Source organism: Oryctolagus cuniculus, chromosome 11 (genome assembly GCF_964237555.1).
Source record: "Oryctolagus cuniculus chromosome 11, mOryCun1.1, whole genome shotgun sequence".
NCBI lineage: Eukaryota > Metazoa > Chordata > Mammalia > Lagomorpha > Leporidae > Oryctolagus > Oryctolagus cuniculus.
In genome coordinates, this window is record NC_091442.1 from 16,650,346 (window position 1) to 16,673,789 (window position 23,444).

Below are 23,444 nucleotides of genomic sequence, written 5' to 3' on the forward strand. Positions count from 1 at the left end.
AGCCTTTGCTTTCTCTTGTGTGAGATGTGGCCAATGGTATAGGGCTCTTCTGAAAATCAAATGGAATAATGGTTGGGATAGACTTTATTCCTTGTACCTGACTGAAAAATGACAATATCAGTGGGGATATTCATCTCACACCTGAGCAACAACTGTACCAATTCAGCTGCAAACCCATCGTTAATGTTAATAACCATGTTGCAATCAGTGCTCACTCATTTGCCTAATTTGTTCATATTCCATGTAAACTGGTGCCACATTCTGATGTTAATCTTCCTTATACCATAGTACAGATGGTCTTTGAATACACCTTTTTTTTTTTTTTTGAGAAGAAGAAACTGAAGTTCTGTAAGTGTACATGAGTTGGCCAATGTGTTAGGCAGATCTGAGATACAAACTCCGGCTCTGTGACCCCAGAGTCCATGTTGCTAGCTTTCAAACTGTCAGTCCACAGAGACTGGACTGAAAATAAGCAAATCCTAGAAAATAAGAAAATCCTAGTCTAGGATACAGATGACCCAGATTCAGATTCCACTTTTCCTCTCTCCCTTGTTGTTCCCCTATTTTACTGTACTATGCCATTTCCCTAGAATGAAACATCCTGACATTTCTCTTCATCTGCAGAGTTCCCATCACTCTAAGGCTCAACCCCAAGTTCTCCCAGATAGGAGGACTCCCAAGTACTAACACTGCTCAGTGAAGTCATCCCACAGCCCCCACCCCAGGAAGATCCAAGGACAGTCCTGTGAAGGCAGCCACTGTGCCACAGGCACAAGTCTCCATTGTGTGTTATTTACACTCCCTGTTGGTTCTTGCTGACCTCAAGTCAGAAACAGCCTGCAGAGGTGGGGCCTTCTGTTTCAGTCTTCTCTTGCTAGAGCTCCCTTACTGTGCATCATCGATCCCTGGATATCTGCCTTGCAAATCATTCAGGCTTTTCATAGTCAAATCAAAATCACTTCCTGAAGTGTTTCCAATATATGTTTTTCTAACAGTTTCAGAGAAGTTTCAGGTCTTATGTCTGGGCCTTTAATCTATTTTGACTGATTTTTGTACATGATGAGATAGTGTCAAGCTTCATGATTTTGCGCGTGGATATCCAATTTTTCCACCATCATTTATTGAAAAGACTGTTCTTTCCAGATGTATGTTCTTAGTACCTTTGTCAAAGATCAGTTTGCTGTAGATGCATGAATTCTGTTCTAGATTTTCTATCTTGTTCCACTGATATAAGGATTTGTGTTTATACCAACACATGTTGTTTTAAATATTGTGGCTTTGCAATATATTTTTAAAGATGGGTAGTGTAAGGCCTCCTGCTTTTTCCATTTTGCTCAAATCTATTTTGGCTGTTAGGGTTTTTTTTTTTTAGCTTCATACAGTTTAAAAAAATAATTATTAGAGATGTAGAATTACAGACAGAAAGAGGTCTTCCATCCACTTGTTCACTCCCCAAATGACTGCAATGACAGGAGCTGCACTGATACAAAGCCAGGAGTCAGGATCTTCTGGGTCTCCCACATGTGTACAGGGGCCCAAGAACTTAGGCCGTCTTCCACTGCTTTCCCAGGCCATGGTAGAGAGATGGATCAGAAGAAGAGCAGCCAGGACTCAAGCCGGCACCCATATGGGATGCCTAGGCTGCAGAAGGGGGTTTAGCCCACTGCACCACAGTGCTGGCCCCTTCATACAGATTTTAGTAGAGGTTTTTTTTTATTTTTCTAGTTCTGTGGAAATTGTCATTGGCTTTTTTTTTTTTTTTTTTTTGACAGGCAGAGTGGACAGTGAGAGAGAGAGACAGAGAGAAAGGTCTTCCTTTGCCGTTGGTTCACCCTCCAATGGCCGCCGCAGCTGGCGCGCTGCGGCTGGCGCACCGTGCTGACCTGATGGCAGGAGCAAGGAGCCAGGTGCTTTTCCTGGTCTCCCATGGAGTGCAGGGCCCAAGCACCTGGGCCATCCTCCACTGCACTCCCTGGCCACAGCAGAGAGCTGGCCTGGAAGAGGGGTAACCGGGACAGAATCCGGCGCCCCGACCAGGACTAGAACCCGGTGTGCCGGCGCCGCTAGGCGGAGGATTAGCCTAGTGAGCCGCGGCACCGGCCATTGGCATTTTGATAGGGATTTCATTGAATGAACTGGAGGTTGTTATAGTAAATGAAATAAACCAAGCACAGAAAGATAAGTATCACATGATCTCAGTCATCTGTAGAGTATAAAAAAAGGCTGATCACACAGAAGTCAGAAGTGGTTACCAGACACTGGAGAGGCAAGTGGGGAGGGATGAGGAAGGGTTGACGAATTAGAACAAAGTTACAGTTGAATAGGAGTAAGAAGTTTGGGATTCTGTTGCACAGTAGAATTACTATAGGTAATGTTAATGACTATATATTTCTGTATAAAAAGTAAGACGATGGGATTTTATGAAAGTTTCCACCATAATGTTAAATATTTGAGAAGACAGATGATCAATCCTGATTAGGTATTATGTAATGTATACATGTATTGGAACCTCACTTAGTACACCATAAGTGAGGCCTGTTTTTAGTGTTTGCTAAAGTTTTTTTTTTAATAAAAGAAATTCAAAGGAAAATTAGAGATGGACCAGGAAGCTTTTAGCAATAATAGAAGTTTGCCTATTCCCTAACCCAGTCTTATATTCTCATATTGACAAGCACTTATCTTAGACATCAACCTGGACCTTCCAAAGCTGCACCGTTCCACACTTTCTGCCTCTTTCCCCTCTCCCCGAGCCCTCTCCCCTCCCTCCTCTCTTCTCCCTCTTCTCCCTGCCACCTGCCACCTTCTGTCCCTTCCCCTTTCTCCTTCTCCTCCCTCTCCTGCCCCTCAGCTGCCTCCTCTCTGGGGCAGACTTTAGCTGACTCTGCACCATTCCTCCATTCCATCCTCTACAGTGTAGCCAGAGGAACATTTCAAAACTGAGACTTGGGCTCCCAAACCTACAGTCTAAAATTCTTCGTTGGCTTTTCTTCCCCAGCACTAAATGGTTCATGGGGTGGGAGTGAGGGAACAGCACATGTTTAAGTCATCTGGGGAACTTTGTCAAGTTATGCTATCCCCTTGCCCGTGGTATACTCCCACAGATCTGCTTGTAAACTTTCCTTCCATGCCTGTGTTCCTCAGCCCCAGAGGGCCAGATATTACCCATGCTTAAGGTATAATTCAACCCACTCTTGGGGCCGGCGCTGTGACTTAGCAAGTAGAGCTGCCGCCTGCAGTGCCGGCATCCCACATGGGTGACAGTTTGATTCCCGGTTACTCCACTTCCCATCCAGCTCTCTGCTATGGCCTGGGAAGGCAGTAGAAGATGGCCCAGATCCTTGGGTCCCTGCACCTACATGGGAGACCTGGAAGAGGCTCATGGCTCCTGGCTTCAGATAGGCCCAGCTCCAGTGTTTGCAGCCATTTGGGGAGTGAACCAGTGGATGGAAGACCTCTTTCTCTCTCTCTCTCTCTCTCTCTCTCTCTCTAGTCCTCTTTCTTTCTCCTTCTCTCTCTCTCTCTCTAACTCTGCCTTTCAAATGAATGATAAATCTTTAAAAAGCTACTCTCTTCCAGTAAACCCTTTTTAACCTCCAATCTAGACACCATCTCTTAACCATCTGCCTCCCCTCCCACCTTGAGGAGGCCTGCTTTGTGTCTGTCATTTGTATTCACATCTTATCCCCTCCACTGGGCCATCAGCTGTCTAATCTGATTCATCCTTGTCTCAAACATGCCTTGTAGATATTGGGAATTCCCTAAAAACATTTTGAATGGAAAAGCCCAGTGAAATTAGAACAGATGGAGCCTAGGATCAACACTCTGTCTCTTGTAAAAGACAGCTTCACTCAGAACACAGGCCGAATATCAACAGTGAATATCCGTGACAAACCAAGTCTTGGGTAAGGACGTGATAAGGCCTGAGGACAATATGGGAAATACGTGGCATGTTCTGGTGTTCAGGAAATATACATAGGATCTCAAACTGTTCATGGAAATGTTTACTATGAAAAACTATGTATAGAGTTAAATTTTTTTTCACCAAAATAAACTTATCTTCCATTATATTTTTCCGCACAGTTTTTGAAATACCCTCATATTATTTATCCTGGAAAAAATAGCAAAGCAATTGGAAAGTTTCACTATTAAGTAAACTATAGGAGCTGGGACATATTGTATAATGTGTTACAGAAAACAGAGACACATAGAGTTTAAGGAAACTAATACGTTGCACAACTGGGTATAACACTAAAGCAATCTAATAATGAAGTCCACAATCTTGAATATCACCTACCCTGGATTAGATATAAAACAAGATCTGGTAAGATGTTAAATTGTGCAGCATAATTTTGAAGGGTTCATTAAGGTGGGAAAACAGACAAAACAAAATATGTATCATCTTTTGTCTACCCCCTTTCTAAACCGCTTCTTACTACACACCCTGAAAAGTGACGACAACTCCTTGTGTTTGCTTGGGCAGCAACTCACTTGGAAGTCTAATTCAATATTCTCACATTTAATCACCTGTTGATTCTGTCTTCAAGTTCACCTGTTCTCCACCTTCATGGTCAGTGAAGAGCATCCTGCAATAGCTCTTGTCTTGGTCTTCATCATAGGTTCTCTGGTCCTAGATCCTCTGACTTTATCCTCATGCTCCTGCATGAATCATCCCTGCAGAACAAGTGTTTGGCCACTTGAGTTTTTGGATTTTCCCTAAAATACCCTCCCCTCTCCAACATCTGAATTCTCTTTGACTTCACAACTTGGGCATCTCGGATCCTGGTACACCTTCCTACTTTCCCTCCCCACCTGTGCTCCTGGTATGGCCCACGGCTCACTGTGTTGCTGAATCAGACAACTTATCACACTTGAAAAGGACATAGCTTAGTGATTACTACATAGGCTCTGTAAGTCATACTTCCTGGATTCTAACCCTTGCCTTGCTACTTACCTGCTGTATAAATTGGGCAAGTTGCTTAACCTCTCTGGGCCTTACTTTCTTCCTCATAAACAGGGATAATGATGCCTCATAGGGTGATAATTAGATAAAATAGTGTGCATGATGTACTTAGAGTGGTATCCAGCATGTAGGTGGGCTCTGTTTAAGTGATAGCAATTGTCATCTGTTTTATAATTTTCTTGTCTGGATCTTAGACATAGGGGCTGTAATTTTCTTGTCTGGGTCTTATATCAGACATCTTATATTTCATTTTTGTCTTTCTATATCTAATACTTGGAAGAGACAAGGATGTAGTAGGCCTTCAAGAAGTTTTTGCTGCACTAGTGATGAATGGCTGATGGATGGGTTATTGGATGGATGTGTGGATGAGTGGATTATTAAGTGGATAGATGGATGGATGGATGGATGGATGGACGGATGGACGGACGGACGGATGGATGGATGGATATGATATGAGTTAGATGGATGGGAAGATGGTCAAATGAGTGGTTATACAGACAACTTATTCCTGTTTAAATGGTATAGAACAAAGGGAAACTGCCTGAAGTCAGTCTTGTCAGAGAGCTGGGAAGAAGGTTCTGCAGTATGTTATTTATTAAATTTAGGGTTATTTATTTTTTATTTTTTTGTCTCCTAAGCGCAGCTGTTTTTCTGCTCAGGATTTTTGGTTTGAGGCAATCTGTTACTTGCAGTATCACAGTATCCTTGTAAATTTAGACCTTCAGTAAATCTTTTTCAAGGCTTAGAGAAAACACGCTTATAACCTGTGTTTTGGTCACAGAGTGAAGACCTGTGATATTTGCCCTGAAAGGCTTTCCACTGAATTGGGAAAAGATGTTCAGTTCATGGAAGCTTTTCAGTCACCTCATTCTGGAGGTGCCTTTAAGCTGGGTGGGGGTAGCACAGGCTTTGGTGACACCCAGATCTCTCAGGAAAGCTCCTTGGAAGGGGCCGTCTGTGGTCTGTAGGTGAAGGAGGAGGTGGAGGAGAGTGTGGCCCCGGCAGACATGAATCCTGAAGTTTGAGAACAGAAAAGCCACAGGATCCAAATGCCAAATGCAGCCTGAGACTTAACAGGTGGTGTGGTGGCTGCTGACGGCGAGGTACTGCAGCTTAGCAAGGAGGCCTTGTGTTGGGTTCAAAGATGCACAGAAGCTGTGACCTGGTGAGCAGCAGCCTTGTATTTCTCAACCAAATGCAAATTGGCCGGATTGAAAGAGCTAGGGCACATGGCCTCTGGAGGCCTGGCTCACTGCATTGCTGAGCGCACATTCACTGTCCTCCTTCCTCAAAGACAGCACGGACTAGTGGTGACGGGCGTGAGCCTTGGTGCTGTGAAATCCAGGTACTGGTTGTGTGACCCCAAGCAGGTGGCTTCACCGTTCACCCCTGTTTCCTCACTTGTAAGGCAGAGATGGTCGTAACACCCAGCTTTCGGGGTAGTTGTGGATCGTGTAGGAATACATAAGAGGAGGAAAAAGCAATGCCTGGCACACACTAAGAGCTGCAAGAGCATTTGCTCTTATTCTGTTATTTTCATTATTCCTGAAGAAGTGGACACTTTGTTCCTAATGACCAGAGTAAGAAGCAGCAAATGTTTTGTCTGTAGATGAGGTAGAAGCATAAGCCACTCTTTATTGTGCCTTACTATAGTCCAGGTGTTCAGATAAATACAGTTTAGCATTAACTTAGAGGAATGAAATCTAAATACTTACATATGAAATTTAAATACTTATGTATCATATATAAATATCTAATATTCATCTAAATTAGATATTTGATGAATATAGTCTGATGTTAGTGCACACACTGACCCTTGAGGATGTGTAGTCATTGCCTGTAACCTCAGGATGGAGAGAATAGGAATCAGAGCTGTTGAGTGATTTGCTCAAAGCCACATAGTGGTGGTATTGAGATGGCAGGACTTATCCTATTTCCCCTCTTGCAAGTGGTTGAGCTGTCAGTCATCTGTCCCATCCATCTTAGCACATGGGTCCAGGAGCAGAGGTCCAAGGGGGAGGAGTTCACTTGTCCAGAAATGTCATAATGAGCAAGTGAGAGTTGGGTTTAGGATGCCAGCTTCTTGGCTCTCAGCTCAGTGTGAACACAGGTGTCTGTAAGTCTTTGATGGATTCTGAGCTTTCTGCCCAAGAGAAAACTAATTTCCAGGCACTGAATTATCTAGCAACAAAACAGAGTAATGATCTTCTTATAGCACCAACCTATGTGGCTGGCGAAGGGGATTTGATGACTGTTATGGGATATTCCACTTTCTCCTCATTACAGTACTGAGTTTTTCACACTATTTTGTCATCTAGGGGCACTGTTCACTCGGTGTGTGATACTGTTCAGCTTCTGGCTGGCCAGATCTTGCTGTACCTTGGCTTATTTTCTCCAGCTCAGCCTCCTAAGGGGACATGGGGTTCCCCTCCCACCATGCCTTCTTGTGTCTCAGAGTCACTTCCCTTTTGGGACAGTACAGTTTGGCTTTGCCAGTAGCCCAGAGAAAGCCTAGAGATGACCCCACCTTGGGAGCTCCTGCCTGAGGGTGAAGTTTGGGGTCCTGAAAATTTGCCCCTATCTCCACAGTCTTAAATACGGGATCTTCCCCTGACACGAAACAGGGTAAGGGTTACAATTAATCAAATAATTCAAGATGGAAGGCAGCTATTTTCACTTACCTTGTTATTTGGAAGCTGAATTACCCAGCGATTTTTATTAGTCCAACAAGGTATTACTTGTTATCAGTGTAGGTAAAGCTGATGTTAAGTAGAAGCATTCCCTTTTTTTCCCAGAAACCCTTTATTTAAGTTATACAAACTTCATGCATTTCATAAATACAGTTTTAGGAACACAGTGATTCTTTCCTCCCTACCCGCCCTCCCACCTATTCTCCCACCCTTCTTCTTCCTCCCTCTCCTATTCCCATTCTTATTTTCTTACTAAGATCTATTTTCAATTAACTTTATACACATAAGATTAACTCTATACTAAGTAAAGAGTTGGAAAAAAACCTGTATTTTCTTACAGTGTGAGACAAAGTCACAACAAAGGCAGTATCATGGACTTATTAGGGATTTTTATTGCTCAGAAATCAAGAACTAGTGAGGGTGTTAGAAACTAAAAGCAATGATTTTCAGAGTGTAGAATTCTTAGCCATGTTCGATGTAAGATGAAACTCAAATTTATGAAACAGATAAAAGTGGAGATGCACTGGCCTTGGTGGGTGATGAAGGAGCAGCAGCCCCACCCGCTCAGTGTCTTCATCCTGTGTTGCAATCAGGTTGCTCAGCAGAACCCCCAGCCGTCTGGAAACACAGTTTGAAAACCGCTGATCTAGTTCAGTCTACCTGAGGAGCATTGAGGACATGAAGGCACAGAGTGAATTCAAGTTAGAGTCTTTCAGACTGAATGTTGGTATTCCTCTCTCTCAGTACAGTGTTCTTTCTTGATGAGGTTGAACTGTGTTCTAGCTGTCTACTGCTGTGTAACAAATGACCCCTAAAGTCTAATGGCTTGAGGAACAACACTGATGTATTTTGCTCATGAGTCTTAACTTTGGGCAGAGCTTGAAGGGAATGACTTGTTTTTGCTCCTTGATGTCAGGGGTCTTAGCTGGGTAACTTGATTAGCTGGGGCTGGAATAGCTGGTAGCTGGCTGGACATTTATTTCTCTTCAACGTTGTAGCCTCCAGAAAGTTGTATTTCTTGTTTTATAAGTTTATTTTTTTGTTTCAATTTTTTTTTAACATTTTGGAGGAAGTTAGATTTTTTTACATGGCATCTCAGGGACCAAACAGAGAGTTCCAAAGACCCAGCTAGACCTGCAAGGCTTTATACCTTGCTTAGAAAGTTCCAGAATGTAATTCCTACCACATCCTATTCATCACACAGGGCCTAATGCAGGGTGGGAGAGTGCTGCACATGGGCCTACGTACTGGGAAATATGGGTGCTTGAGCCAACTTGGATGCTTGGCTGTACAATTTCCTTGACTTTTGAGTAATATTATCCAGTAGATTCTGATGTGCTGTGACCAGAAATAAGGGATATGGAAGGAGCTATTGTGGTATTGCTTAGATCACATGAACAGTTATATAGAAGAATGATTGACTAGTTTTGGGAGAGCTGACCCGGTACACACCCTTCAAAAACTTATAATTACAAGGAAGCTTGTTTTAGTGGACCATGAGGAAGGACTTTCAACTGATGAAAGCATCTAGCGCGAAACTTGGCTTCCTCCGCATTAGACAGTGAGTTTCCCTGTCAGAGGAGAGGTCTCCCTTGTTTCTTCTGCTATTGAAAGTGTCTGATTCTCAGCCAAAATGATTGATGGACAAACTTGCATCTTCCTGAGCTTAGGGATGCTAAAATAATATATGCATTTCTAAGAACCAAGATTTCATATAAATCTAATTCTTGTTTGTTTGTTTTTTTCTTTTTTCCCCTTTTTGGACATTTCCTTCATCTGACTGCCCATCAATATATAGAAGAAATGCTTATTCCTACTCCTATTACTTGTAAGTATCGAGCTGGTGTTAACTTTGCTTCGTACCCTGCAAGGGAATCTGTAGCATGCATTTCCTGCGCCAACCAAATGTTTGTTGGTTTCTCATATCCACTTCTGTCTAAGTCATTTGCAGCCCTATAGTTTTTATTTTGCATAGATGTTTTCCATTTGAAAATACATTGTCATTGTTAAAGTTCGTTGCTACATTTCTGTCATCTTAAATTTATTTTTTCTATTTTTGGAGCTGAGAGGGACTGTTTCTCCTTTGTGAGTGTAATTTTTGAGTTAGAAACCCCTAAATTCCAGAAAGAGAGGGGGCCAATTCTCATGCAGGACTTGCACATGTAAGACAAAATCACAAATCTCAACAACTTCTACATCCACTTGTGTCTATCCGGGAACAGGTAGCCCTGGGGGCTCAAAGTTTAGAAAGTCATTCATCGTCTGTTTTACCTGTTTCGTGACTACAGCAAATCATGAATTTTTAGAACCAGCCTCATAGGTGATAAAAACATCTAAGATCTTTTCCTTATCTGTGTGGTGTTTAGTATTAGTTAGCTCATGTTATCAGTGCATTTTCCTGGTTTGAAGGTGACAGCTGACTCTCTTGTTTGTTACACTTACTAAACAAAGATGATGATGATGATTTAAAAAGCAAGGATTTTCAAATATAAGGATAAAAGAGTAGTCTGTAAATGGAGCCTTGATGATGAAAATTAAGAAAACCACTGACGTAGTCCCATATTCCTTATATGCACTTTCCATTTTTAGAATTTGAGGTCTAGAGAGAAGTATATGAACTTAGCATATACCCAGCTAGTGAAAGATTGGGAGTAAGACTAGGAATGCCTGGCTCCTGGTGAAGTGTGTGGCTCACTACTCCGTGTCTTCCCTCACCCCTGGCAAGTCCAGCCTTGGAGAGAAGCCATGCCTAGCAATGATCATCTGTTGCAACTCCGTAGAAGAAGATGGAACCAGTAACATGGCTGCCCTATTTGCCCTGCTTGGCGTTTGGTCCATGGGTCTATAGGGCCAAGCACCGAGCAGATAAGATACTGGTATCACCACCGTCATGTCCTATAGGAACCAAAGAACCCCTGACACCAAAGGTGGAAATACCATTCTTTCATTTTTTCACTCATTCATCAACAAACATGTGCTGAACATGCACTATATGTTTTGGACAGGGAGATGGAGAAATACCTAGGACTCTGAGCCTCATGCTCAAGCATAAAGTCAAGTAATTGAAATGTCTACTGAGAATTCCTAAACGTATTCTGGAATAGGAGCACCTAGTAGAGCAACTTGGTAGTATGGCAGGAGACAGTGGTCAGTGTACTTAGACATGACTTTAGCCTGCACTGAAACAAAAAATTTTGATAAGCAGAAACAGTTTCTGCAAAGGCATGGAGCTATGAAACAGTGTGGTCTGCTATTGCTGTAGTGCCAAGAGCAAGAGCTTGAAGACTGTGCAGCTTTTTGTTTAAACCCTGTCTCTTTCACTCACTGATTGTACAGCCTTGATATGCTCACTTGATTACATAGCCTTGGCAAAATTTCTAAGCTCTTTGAGTCTCCTTTCTCTAACCCTAAATGGGAATAATAGTGTATAATTCATAGAGTTGGCTTGAAGAGGGAATGAAACGATTTTGTAAAGGGCTTGTCACAAAGTTGGCACTCATGAAATGTTAGTTCTCTTTACTTCCCACTTCAGTGTCCCCAGGGGTCATGGCAATAATGGCAACCTGTGAGAATTCGATTGGTTTTCCAGGGGTTCTTATGGCATCGGTGTTCCATAGCAGGTGTGAGCATGCAATATTCGCATGCAGTGTGGTCATCACAACCTCTGGGTACCTCACCCATTTATATTTCTTCAATGTATGCAGCATTGTCTTTATTTATACCATGTGCTGTGCTGGAAACAGTGGTGGGATAAAAAATGAACAGACTGTGGGATGGGTATTTGGCCAAGCAGTTAGGAAGCACATATCCCACATTGGAGTACCTGGCTTCCATCCATGGCTCCAACTCCTGACTCAAGCTTCTGACTAATGCAGACACTGGGAGGCAGCAGTGATAGGTCAAGTAATTGGGTTCCTGCTACCCACTTGGGAGACTTAGACTGAGTTCCTGACTGCTGGCGTCTGGCTTCAGCCCCAGCCTTGCCTTGGCTATTGTGGGCATTTGAAAAGTGAACCAGCAGAAGTGAGCTCTCTCTCTCTTTTTTTTTTTTTTTTTTTTTTTTTTTTTTTTTTTTTTTTTTGGACAGGCAGAGTGGACAGTGAGAGAGAGAGAAAAAGGTCTTCCTTTTGCTATTGGTTCACCCTCCAATGGCCACCACAGGCAGTGCGCTACGGCAGGCGCACCGCACTGATCCGATGGCAGGAGTCAGGTGCTTCTCCTGGTCTCCCACGGGGTGCAGGGCCCAAGCACTTGGGCCATCCTCCACTGCACTCCCGGGCCACAGCAGAGAGCTGGCCTGGAAGAGGGTCAACTGGGACAGAATCCGGTGCCCCGACCAGGACTAGAACCCGGTGTGCCGGCGCCGCTAGGCGGAGGATTAGCCTATTGAGCCGTGGCGCCGGCCGAGCTCTCTCTTTATCTCTGTCTCTCATCTCTCTGTCTCTACCTGTCTCTCTCAAATAAATTTTTAAAAAATGAGCCATGTGGAAGTGCAGGAAGTAGATATGCAAATACTTGTATTCAAGGTGCAATGATAAACAAGGTCCTTTCAATTGGTGCAGGCTTGGAGTTCTATGTCACCAGTCAGAGTATGAAACTCATTCTAGCAGCAGGACACAGAAACCTCTGGATGGGGCACAGGACTTCCATGTAAGAGTCATAATTTTATATCTATGAACCCCTGAGCACCCATGAGTGTTATATTTTGGATGTAACTATAGAGTAATATTCTGCCTTCTACAGAGAAGTCTTAGGCAGTTAGATTTTTCTTCTTGAGCACCATATCCCCATCCTCAACTTCCACCAAGCGTTTGTGGTAGAAGTCATCCCCTGGAATTAAGGGGACTGAATATATAAGATACATTTTATAGTCTAGGCAGAAGGGGAGGTGAAGAAATTACTGCCACCTGTCATATACTTTGTACATACATGAAATAATCATAGTAGCCCAGTCTCTTAGGTACCATTATCAATATTTAATGGAACAGAAATATTTCAGAGAGGTATGTCAATCTCCCAAAGCCATTCAATAGCAGATGGGAGGGAAAATGTATTATCTTAGAAATAGAGATAACTGTTGTAGAGAAATGGTTTGGAGCAGAGGATGAATATGACTCTGATGTGCTAGGTCGAGAATGTTGGAGCTTCTAAGCACAAATACCTGATGGGACCTTGGAAATGTAGACACAGAGTTTGGGGTGGGAGATGGATGTTGGGGAGCCTCCTCTGAGAGATGGCAGATGAGAGTACAGCGTGGACAGAATCAGACACGAAGAAAGAGTGGGGGATGAACAGTGGACTAAAGACTGAGGCCCAGGAACAGAGCATGGTTGAAGATTCAGAAGAGGAAAGGAACTATCAAAGCAGACTAACAGTATGAAGGAAACTGTAAGAACCCAGGAGAGAAGGCCAGTGCGGAAGTAAGAATTGGTGGGCCATAGCAGATGCTACAGAGGAGGTGGAGACTGTTGGAGTTGTCCTGACTTTGAACCATCAAAATATCTTGTGCAGGTTATAGAGTAGGGGTGGGAGAAGATCTCACGCACCTGGGGGGTCACAAGGATCATCACCTTTTTTTAGCTCAGAGGCTGGAAAACATGAGGAACATGTGATTTGGCCACTTGAAGGATCAGAAAGTTTTGGGCGCATGTGTAGTTGAAGTGGAGAAGCCTAGGGGGGAAGGAAGAGTTGAAGGTGATGAAGATGGGGTGGGTGGTTATGGAAGGGCAGCTCACAGGCATAGGCAAGGTGGGGACAGGAAGCCTAGCAGGGGAAAGGAGAGGTCTTGAGAGATCATAGGATTGAGAGTGACATAGAAATCAAGAAGAGGGAACAGAAAGAAAATGACAGTTTCCACATTCTCCAGATTAAAAACTATAGGCTGGCACCACGGCTCACTAGGCTAATCCTCCACCTGTGGCGCCGGCACCCCGGGTTCTCGTCCCGGTTGAGGCACTGGTTCTGTCCTGGTTGCTCCTCTTCCAGTCCAGCTCTCTGCTGTGGCCCAAGAAGGCAGTGGAGGATGGCCCAAGTCCTTGGGCCCTGCACCCATGTGGGAGACCAGGAGGAAATACCTGGCTCCTGGCTTCGGATTGGTGCAGCGCACCAGCCGTAGCAGCCATTTGGGGGGTGAACCAATGGTAGAAAGACCTTTCTCTCTGTCTCTCTCTTTCTAACTCTGCCTGTCCAAAAAAAAAAAAAAAAAAAAAAAAAAAACTATAATCCAAGTCCTAGTGTAGACTCTGAGTGGAGCCTTGAACCCTTGCTGTTTAGCGTTTGGGCAGCAGACCATCAGCAACATGCTGGAGATATAGCAATCAGGGCCCCAACACAGACCTCCTGAATTAGAGCCTGCACTGTAACAGGATTCATGTGCACATCGCAGTGTGAGAAGCTGGAGGTTCAGTTGTCTCATCCACTAAATAGGAAAAATAGCACTCTCCTCACAGGGCACCAGGCCCCTCCAAAATTTCCATAAAAGACAAAGCCTCCAGCACACTTTGGGAACTAATCTGTTCAATGAAATCAGTATTGATTCATTCAACAAATATTTGTAGAGGACCCACTATATGCCAGGCAATCTTCAAGGTCGTAGGGATTCAGGTGTTACCACAAGTGAAAGTCCTTACCCATGTGGATATTTTAGTTGGGTAACAAACAACATATAAAAATAAATAGTGTGTTACAAGTAAGAGCTAAGAGCTTAGTAAGAGCTAAGAAGGAAAAATTGAATAAACCAGAGAAACAGAATATAAAACATGGGTGGGAGAGGAGCAGATGAATTTTTTTGCCCAAAAATAAAAAGGCCCCTAAGTGACCTCTCTCATTGAAAAGATCCATACCCAAAACTAGGGGTCCACAAATACTTTATGTAAGGAGCCAGATAATAAATGCTGCTGGCTTTGTATCCACTCAGCTTTGACATGGTAGCATGAAAGCCATCATCGGCAGTGTGTGCATTAATGAGTATGGCTGTTTTCTAATAAAACTTTATTGTGTAAAATCAGACACTGGGACACATTTGGCCTGCAGGTTATAGTTTTACATTCCTTGCCTTAGAGAGTAGGGAGAGAATAAGGATCAAGATTTCTCCTGCTTTACTGAGCTTCTACAGCATGAATGATCCTGTGCTTGATGTTGTAGACACAAAGGTGAATGAGACACATCTTGTACCAGCCTACAAGGTTGCAAAGTTGAAAAGAATTAACAGCCAGCCCCTACTCTGTGCCAGATCCATCAATGTGTACAACAAGCCCTGTAAGATACACATTATTGAGTTTATTTGATTTAGAAGTTTGAAGATGTAACTATATCCTGCATCCAGAATGCAGCAGAGCTCGGATGTGAGCTCAGGACTGCACGGTGCCAAGCCGTGTCCATCCTTCTCACCAAGCCCTGCACTTCACATGATGGAGGGAATCAGGCCTGGACCATGTACTTGGAAATTCCTTGGCCAGCTTGCACGAGATCCAGGATCTAAATGCAAGTCTGTCTGCCTATAGCACCTCATTTCTGTGTATGGTCATCAGTGCCTTGCTAGGAACAAGAAGTGGTGGCTGTTCTGGGTTGGCAGGGAGGCTGTTGTCTCTGCTGTCCTGGGTTGTCCGGGTGATGTGCCTGCTCTCTCAGGCAGTGCTGCATGTTGGACACCTGCTGAGGGTGGTCAGAGCTGAGAGCACTGGGCTGCTGCATCAGAGGTCACCAAGGAGTTGTTCGAGTGAGAAGTGGCCAAGCGTGTTCATGAACAGGGTATGCAAAAGATCAGTAAAAACTGAGCCAGGGTAGAAGGACCTGGGGACTAGGGATACTGGAGAGTCTGAGATGAAGTCTTCATTGTCTGTCCCACACACACACACACACACACACACACACACACAGCTTAGCGTGAGGACTAGATCATAATGCTAGGTCTGGCTTTCACTGAAATTGTTTTCACCATGAGAAATCATAGACCCAGTCTGAGCCCGATTCTTTATCTGTAGCATGGTGATCATAGCAGTGGCTTCAGAGCACTGTACTAAGTGGTAGTGAGAAAGTGTCTATGTATTGTTGCTGGGACACAGTAGGTATTTTTCAAAAAGCAGCCATTATTCCTTCTATTCTGAGCTGATTGAAATGTTTCCAGAGAAATCCGTTTCTCCTTTCTTTAGCAAACCACATTTAACAGCTTCCTTTCTTCAGCACTTGTCTTTTTCAGGGATATTAAGAGTTGGCATGTGTCCACAGGTTAATTTAGCTCAAGGTGTGTGATGGGCATGGTAATTGTTTTGAGCGGAGACATTTCTAGTGTGGTAGTTCTTGAAAAAGCACTAAGATGTTTACCAACTGTTTTGGCCATGAAAGAGCACTTAAATGCTTCACTTACCTTTCGACAGATGCCTGTGCAGGTGTCATGGAGGTGGAAAACCATGACCTGGCCAGCTCTCAGTGTGTGGAAGCTCTGTGAGACTCCGGGACTTTTCCCATATCCTTCCTCTCACCCCTGATTCCAGCACATTAAAATCCTACATCTTTCTCCAAGGTGCAGATCAAATGCTCCCTCCTACAAGAAGTCTTCCCTGACTCCCTCCACCAGCGGGAATGTTCTGTCCTCTGAACTCTCACCCCAGTTACTTCATATCATAGGCAGGGGCACATATGTCTTGAAGATGTTTCCTGTCCACTAGGGTTCTCACCATGGTGCCACCACACACACAGTGAACTCCCAGTAAATGTACGTGGAATGAATGAGGGAACGAGCTAGAAACCAACTACATAACAACTGAAGTCAACAGAGAGATGCAATAAAGAGGGGCAGACACTGGCACAATGGGTTAAGCTGCCACTTGAGATGCCCACAGCTCATATCAGATTGCCTGGTTCAAGTCCAGCCTCCGCTTCTGATCCAGCCTCCTGCAAATGCGTGCACTGAGAGGAGCAGTTGATGGCCCAAGTGTTTAGGTCCCTGACACCTACCTGGAAGACTCAGATGAAGTTCTGGGCTCCCGACTTCAGCCTGGCCCAGTGCTGATTATTACAGATATTTGGGATTTAGGGAGTAAACCAACAGATGGGAAATCTCTCAAAATCAATCAATCAATGTCTCTCCCTCCCTCCATCCCTCCTTTTCTCCCTCTTTCCCTCCCTCTCTTTTCTCCCTCCACCACCTGTCTGTCACTCTGCCTTTAAAATAAATGCATATGCATTTTTTAAAAATGACATCTTTTTTTTAATCTTTTATTTAATGAATATAAATTTCCAAAGTACGACTCATGGGTTACAATGGCTTCCCCCCCACCATACCGTCCCTCCCACCCACAACCCTCCCCTTTCCCACTCCCTCTCCCCTTCCATTCACATCAAGATTCATTTTCGATTATCTTAATATACAGAAGATCAGCTAACCCCCAGATATTGTACCTTCCTTACTTCTTTGCAGAAAAAAAAAATTTTTTTTTGACAGGCAGAGTGGACAGTGAGAGAGAGAGACAGAGAGAAAGGTCTTCCTTTGCCGTTGGTTCACCCTCCAATGGCCGCCGCGGCCGGCGCGCTGCGGCCGGCGCACCACGCTGATCCGATGGCAGGAGCCAGGAGCCAGGTGCTTCTCCTGGTCTCCCATGAGGTGCAGGGCCCAAGCACCTGGGCCATCCTCCACTGCACTCCCTGGCCACAGCAGAGGGCTGGCCTGGAAGAGGGGCAACCGGGACAGAATCCGGCGCCCCGACCGGGACTAGAACCCGGTGTGCCGGCGCCGCTAGGCAGAGGATTAGCCTAGTGATCCGCGGCGCCGGCCTTGCAGAAAATTTTTGCTCCTTTTCTGACTTGAACAAGCTGCTTAACTTTTTCTAAGCCTCAGTTTCCTGATAAGTGAATCAGAGATTTTAAAATTCATACCTTACAGATCTAATAGGCACATTGTTACATTGTTTATAAAATGCCTAGCACATAGTAGGACCTCAACCAGAGTGAGACTGCTTCCTTTTCCCAATGCACATGCCTTTTCACATCATCAGCTGCTGCAAATCAGTTATCATTGCCTCAATAAATTTAAAGAGGCATTTAAAATGATTATATCAAAGATACTCAAAAATCATTTTATGTAATTCATCAGCCACTTTGAATAAAAATGAAAAAGTAGGACTGGAAGAAAACCATTTAAAGATGATAAATATCAATTACCAAAAGCTGACAGCAAACATGTTGACAGGTGAAAATCTAAGGCAGCAGCACACAGTCAAGACAAAAGCGGCTTCTCTCTCTGCCACTGCTTGCCCAAGGGAGGACCTCGGTGAGAATTCTGATTCCTGGGCCCCACTGCCAGACCTGCTGAGTCTCTTTGAAAGCCAGACCTGGGAATCTGCACTTGAACAAGCACTCAGGTTGTTACTCTGCAGGCTTGCACTAAGAGCAACTCCCCTAAGATTGTCTGTCACCCTCCTGTAGCTGCCCTTTCGCCAAGCTGTTCCTTTTTCCCTGCACTGTTTCCCCCTGGAATGCCTATCCCCTCGCTGTGCTTAGAAAATTCTGATATTTTCCAAAAGGGAGCTTTATTGTTCTCTTACCCTGGTAGCCCTCTCCAGTTAGACCACATCCATAGAACTGGGATTGTATCTTTGTTATTGCACTCAGCTTTCATACATTCAGCCACTGACTTACTCATTCATCAGATGTCTCAGATTCTGCTACCGTTGGAATAATTATATAACTGTCTCCTTTTAGACAAGGACCTGTTTTTATTGATCTTTCATTTCTCAGTAGTACCAAGAACTAATTAGGCACATAGGGCTGTGCTGATGAGCTGAAGGAAAACACCCAAATAGTTTAGTACCCTCTCACTTAGTTATAGTATTCCATCCACTGAAAGTTAGTTAATATGCATTTTCATTTCTCTTAGCATACGTTGATGGTGGGCCTTCAGACCACCTATTTTGTAGTTTTGTTTTGACTTTGGGTTTAGAAATGTTGTATATGCATTTGCTTGTCACAATTATAAATGCACAAAATGAATGCAAGCTGTCACAATGATATAGATATAAATGTCCTGGGCTGGAACATGTACACAGATAGATTTGGATAGGGATTGTGACAGAATGGATGCTTTATTGTTTACTCCGTTGAATGAGACCCTAAGCACATCACTCATGAATACCAAACAGAGCAAATCTATAAGTCAGAGGCTCTGTCACCTTAATCAGGGAAAATACAAATGAGTGTTTCCTCTCCAAAGGTGGCAAATGGTGTTTATACTGCAATTGAACGTCTATACCTAAATTTAAGATTTAATACCAGCCAGGTATTAGTGATGCTTTGAGTTTTAGATCAAAGATCTGTGATTCTAAATCTTTCTACTCCGTAATTGTATTTGAACTTAATGAAAAAAATGAGAGCGAGTCGAGGAATTATCTGATGCGAGAAAGAGGTGGCTGCAGTGTGGTTAGGGAGAGGATTCCGGTGAAGGCTAATAAATGAAGGACTGTCTCCCCCACGTGCTAGCATCGCTGCCAGCGACAGCTCCTGACTGATGGCCCCTCCCGGACTACCCGTTTAGAGGGGCCTCGCCCAAGGTCACATGATGGACGGTCAGGACAGAGCATGAAAGTCACCACCACTTTGCAGAACTTCCCCAGGGGTTCCCTCCCTTCCCCTTGTCTTCTCTTCTTCCCACAGGCGAGGCTTCCCCAATCCATCTCTGCCTGCCAGTCTTTCTCCAAATCCAGTGATCAGGGGAGCACCTCTGTGACACTCCCACTGGCTTGTCTTCAGTGTGGCCATTGGAGAAGAGTGGTTTTGAGTCTGTGTCCCTCCCCTGAGCATGCACTCTTCATCATCTACGGGCACATCGTGTTCAGCTCATTGGAGTGATTACTCTGTTGCCCTTTGGTGATGGGTAAACTAAAAAATCCTCCTTGAGCAGTTGTTTATTTACAGTATTTGCTACTCATCTGTGCTAGTGCTGGGTATGAAGACCGCGGGGACCTTTCTACCTAGCTCCTACCTTGGGGAGTTCCACGTGTAGCACAGAGAAAACTGTAGTAATACTCTTCTGCTGAACCCAGCAGAAGAGAAAGCTAGGGTCAGAAGTGCCCGGTCAGTGGCAAGTGTTTGGTAGTGGACTTAGCATGCCCCTGGGAATAGCTGCAACACATATAAGCATGTCTGAGTTCCAATCCTGGCTCTGCTTCTGAATGCAGATTCCTGCTAATGTGCACCTGGGGTGATGTGCAGCAGGTGATGGCGCTCATGCTTGTTCCTTGTTCCCCATGTGGGAGATCTGGCTTGAGTTCCATGCCTCTGCCACCAGCCTGGCCCCCAGCCTTGGCTGTTGCAGGCATGCAGAGAGTAAACTAGCATGTGAAAGAGGGATCTCTCTCTCTCTCTCTTCCTCTCCTGCTCTCCTTGCCTTTCAAATAAATAAACAATTAAAACAAGAATTGTGGGCCGGCGCCGCGGCTCACTAGGCTAATCCTCCGCCTTGTGGCGCTGGCACACTGGGTTCTAGTCCCGGTCGGGGCGCCGGATTCTGTCCCGGTTGCTCCTCTTCCAGTCCAGCTCTCTGCTGTGACCAGGGAGTGCAGTGGAGGATGGCCCAAGTGCTTGGGCCCTGCACCCCATGGGAGACCAGGAGAAGCACCTGGCTCTTGCCATCGGATCAGCATGGTGCGCCGGCCATGGCAGCCATTGGAGGGTGAACCAACGGCAAAGGAAGACCTTTCTCTCTGTCTCTCTCTCTCTCACTATCCACTCTGCCTGTCAAAAAAAAAAAAAAAGTGCCTAGTGTGTCTCCAGGACAGACATGCTTTACTTCTGGAACGTCCGCCTTCAGCAAGTATCCTCAAAATGGGAATGACTCTTGTAGCTAGGGCTGTAGCAAAGATAGGATTCTGAGATGCACACACTGGCAAATGCCTTTCTAAGTGTTTCAGCCTGGTGCTTTTAATGGAAGGAAGTGCTTTAGTTAAGCCCTGCGATGTTGATGATGATGATAATGATTACATCTTATTTGTATATAGTGCTTTATCTCTTCCAGAGTGCTTTCCCACTTATTACCAAGTTGTTTGGTTCGGCTTGGAGGTATTTAGCAAGATATTATTAGATAGATGAGTGTGCTGAGCAACAAAGAGCCTGGGGCATCCTGGCTTCACAGTTTTAAAGAAGTCACTTAACTCTGTCAGCTTCAGTTTCTCATCTGTAAAATGGGAGTCAAAACATCTACATTTTGTAACATCCTTGGTGCTTAAATGGCATCCTTTTTCATTCATAAACATTTACTAAGCAATTCCTTTGTGCTGAGCACTGAGCTAGGGCTTGAATATTTAGTCGGAAATAGCCTTCCCTTGAAGAGCTCATACCTTCCAAAGGACCTGTCCATGTTAGCCAACAGCTATAAAATAATGTTAAAAAGCATGAAAGAGGAGCAGTGAAGGCACAGAACAATGTGAGGAAGTCACTGATTTTGCTTTGTGGAAAGACACTATGAATTAAAGGGCCCATTAAATGTCCCGTTACAAGATATATGCAAGGTGCAAGAAAGGACACATCCATTCACCTTAATCCTTGGCTGCACTATCCTAAAACACACACATACAACTTTGTATAACTAGTTTGACTTTATGCTAGGGGAAAAAAACTAAAAAAAGAAACAGAAGAGAAAGAAAGGGATGCAATAGAGAAGAAAATAAAGGGGCAGGCAGAAAGCTTGAATCCAGATTCTGTTAAGCAGCCGTGGATCCTAAACTCTCTGAGTTTCAGTTGCTCGTCTGTAAAATGGGAATGGTAGAGTACAACTCACTGGATTATCTTAAGAAAAGAAACACTATGGTAATGTGCCTTGGGGATTTTTGGCTTTCACTAAATAATAGAGTTGAGTTAGAATATGGCAATGGCTGGATGTGCTAGGGTGGGAGAGAAGGGAGATACCAACTATAACAATGGGGCAGAAGTTAAATGCAGGAAGAACTTGTCAAGTAGAATGGAGTAGGATAATTGTAGATGGCAGTTCTCTAACTTTACAGTGTTCTCTCTGGGTGACTGGGTAGCACCCCCTGCCCTTGGCATCCAGTCCTGTGATATCAACAACATAGACCAGAGTTGTTTGATGGCTCCATCCAGAACCACAAGAGCAGACAGACGATGTCATTTTTACACAGAAAGACTGTGTGGACCAGAGACAGTGCTGGGGCTGAAGGTGAGAAGGCATCCATGGCTGTTTATGCATAGGAACTAGAGACAGGCTTGTCTCTCGGAATGTGCTGCCAGCACCTTCTTTGGAAAGATCCAGTTCTCACGGTGCAGGAAGAGGCCATCTGTGCTGGGCAGTCCCTCGGGCAGCATCACCTCCTTTCTGTGAACAGAGCTCGGGGAAGCTGGTGTATGTTTTAGAGAGAGTGTCTCGGGGGGAAGAGAACCACAAGCCAAAACCTGTAAAGAAAGGTTGGAGAAAATGGATCTGGGGTTGCGCCTTGATTTTGAGACGATCCCCAGCTTATTCTAATCTGAAACCTTAGGAGAGAACCAGGGTAAGAATCCGGGGCCATCACTAAGGGCCTTTGGAGGAGCAGCACGTAGGCTTCATCTGGCTACTTCACGCAGCATCTTGTTGAGAATTCAGTCCCACAGGGCCATCAGAAGGATCTCGCTTTGATTGTGATGGTGGAAACTGAGGAAGGCAAACTTCGTGGAAGCCAGAAAGGCAATTCACGGAGTCCTTTCCATGTTTCCAGACTCTGTTGATAAATGTGTAGAGGCCATTTAGGGAATGACAAGAATGCCCCCCACCCCACCCCCCACCCCACCCCCCACCCCCCACCCCGGGCTCACATTCAAATAGTATTTAATTTCTTGCTGGGATCACACCCCCTAGTGGGTTTGGTGCCTTGGTGAGTAGCAAGGCCCATCGGCCGCGGTGAATCTCCTGAGAAATGTTTGTCCAGAAGCATCTCTTCATCACTGAAACCTCAAGGAGCTCAGGAGCTCAGGACTCTTGCTGATGAAATCTCCTTTTTAACAGAATAAAAGAACATCAGCGGAACTGCTTTCCAGAGCAATTTTTCATCCCAGTGCCTTTGAACCATTGTGCAAAGCACTCTGAGAAACTGGAAATTGGTGGCTGTGTTACAGCCACCCACGTTTTTTAAGTGGGAGAATGGAAAGATTAGTGTGGTCAAAACTCTTTTAATGGGAGACTTGATTTTTGTAAAGAGCGAAAATATGGTTTTATGAAGGCTATAAACCCAATTGAGCCTCAAGCCTAAAGAAGGTTTGTTTTGTCTTGGAAAACAGTTTAGTGGCAATGTACTCTTTTAAAAATGGAGCAAACGTAAGAGAGTTTGTTTTTTTATTTTGTTTTATTCTTCCTTCCCTGTGCCATTTATGATTTAGGCATCTACTAGATGAGAAGAGAACTTTTGGTGAAAAATAATCTCAGCTTATTATAGGAGTTCATACCATTCCTTTCTCTTACCTTTGTTTTCGATAGCAAAACTAATAAAAAAGGTTGAGATCTAAGGTTTTTTCAGGAAATGCATGGCTCAATTAAAGTGCATAGATCAAATGAATTATTGTGCGGGTGTTTACCAGCCATCTAGGCAAGGGACAGTTTGCTCAATAAATTATACTTCTGTAATCTCATATCCCATTCATTAAGGATGTTAAGCAGTGCTTTTACCCTGGCTCTGAAGGGGGTGGAAAACAATATCCAATACCTGGAGTAGCACTGCAATGAAAAGAACATGGACTGGATTGGAGCTTGACCTTGCCACTTTCTGATCTGACTTGTCTGAGTTTCTGTTTCCTCATCTGTAAATTGGGGACATGGA

General features: G+C 44.3%; 1 protein-coding gene across 12 annotated transcripts in view; it reads left to right on the forward strand.

The window, feature by feature from the left end:
- The window catches only part of PTPRT (protein tyrosine phosphatase receptor type T), a 1,128,555-nt gene that overhangs the window by 963,689 nt on the left and 141,422 nt on the right, over nt 1–23,444 (forward strand). For 7 of the 12 annotated variants that reach the window (XM_070051826.1, XM_051846098.2, XM_070051827.1 and 4 more), the window contains one exon: nt 9,449–9,478. The exons of the other annotated variants lie outside the window; for them this stretch is intronic. In XM_070051826.1, coding sequence (XP_069907927.1) covers nt 9,449–9,478 — 30 coding nt within the window. The remainder of the gene's footprint in view (nt 1–9,448; nt 9,479–23,444) is intronic. 12 annotated transcript variants of the gene reach the window in all.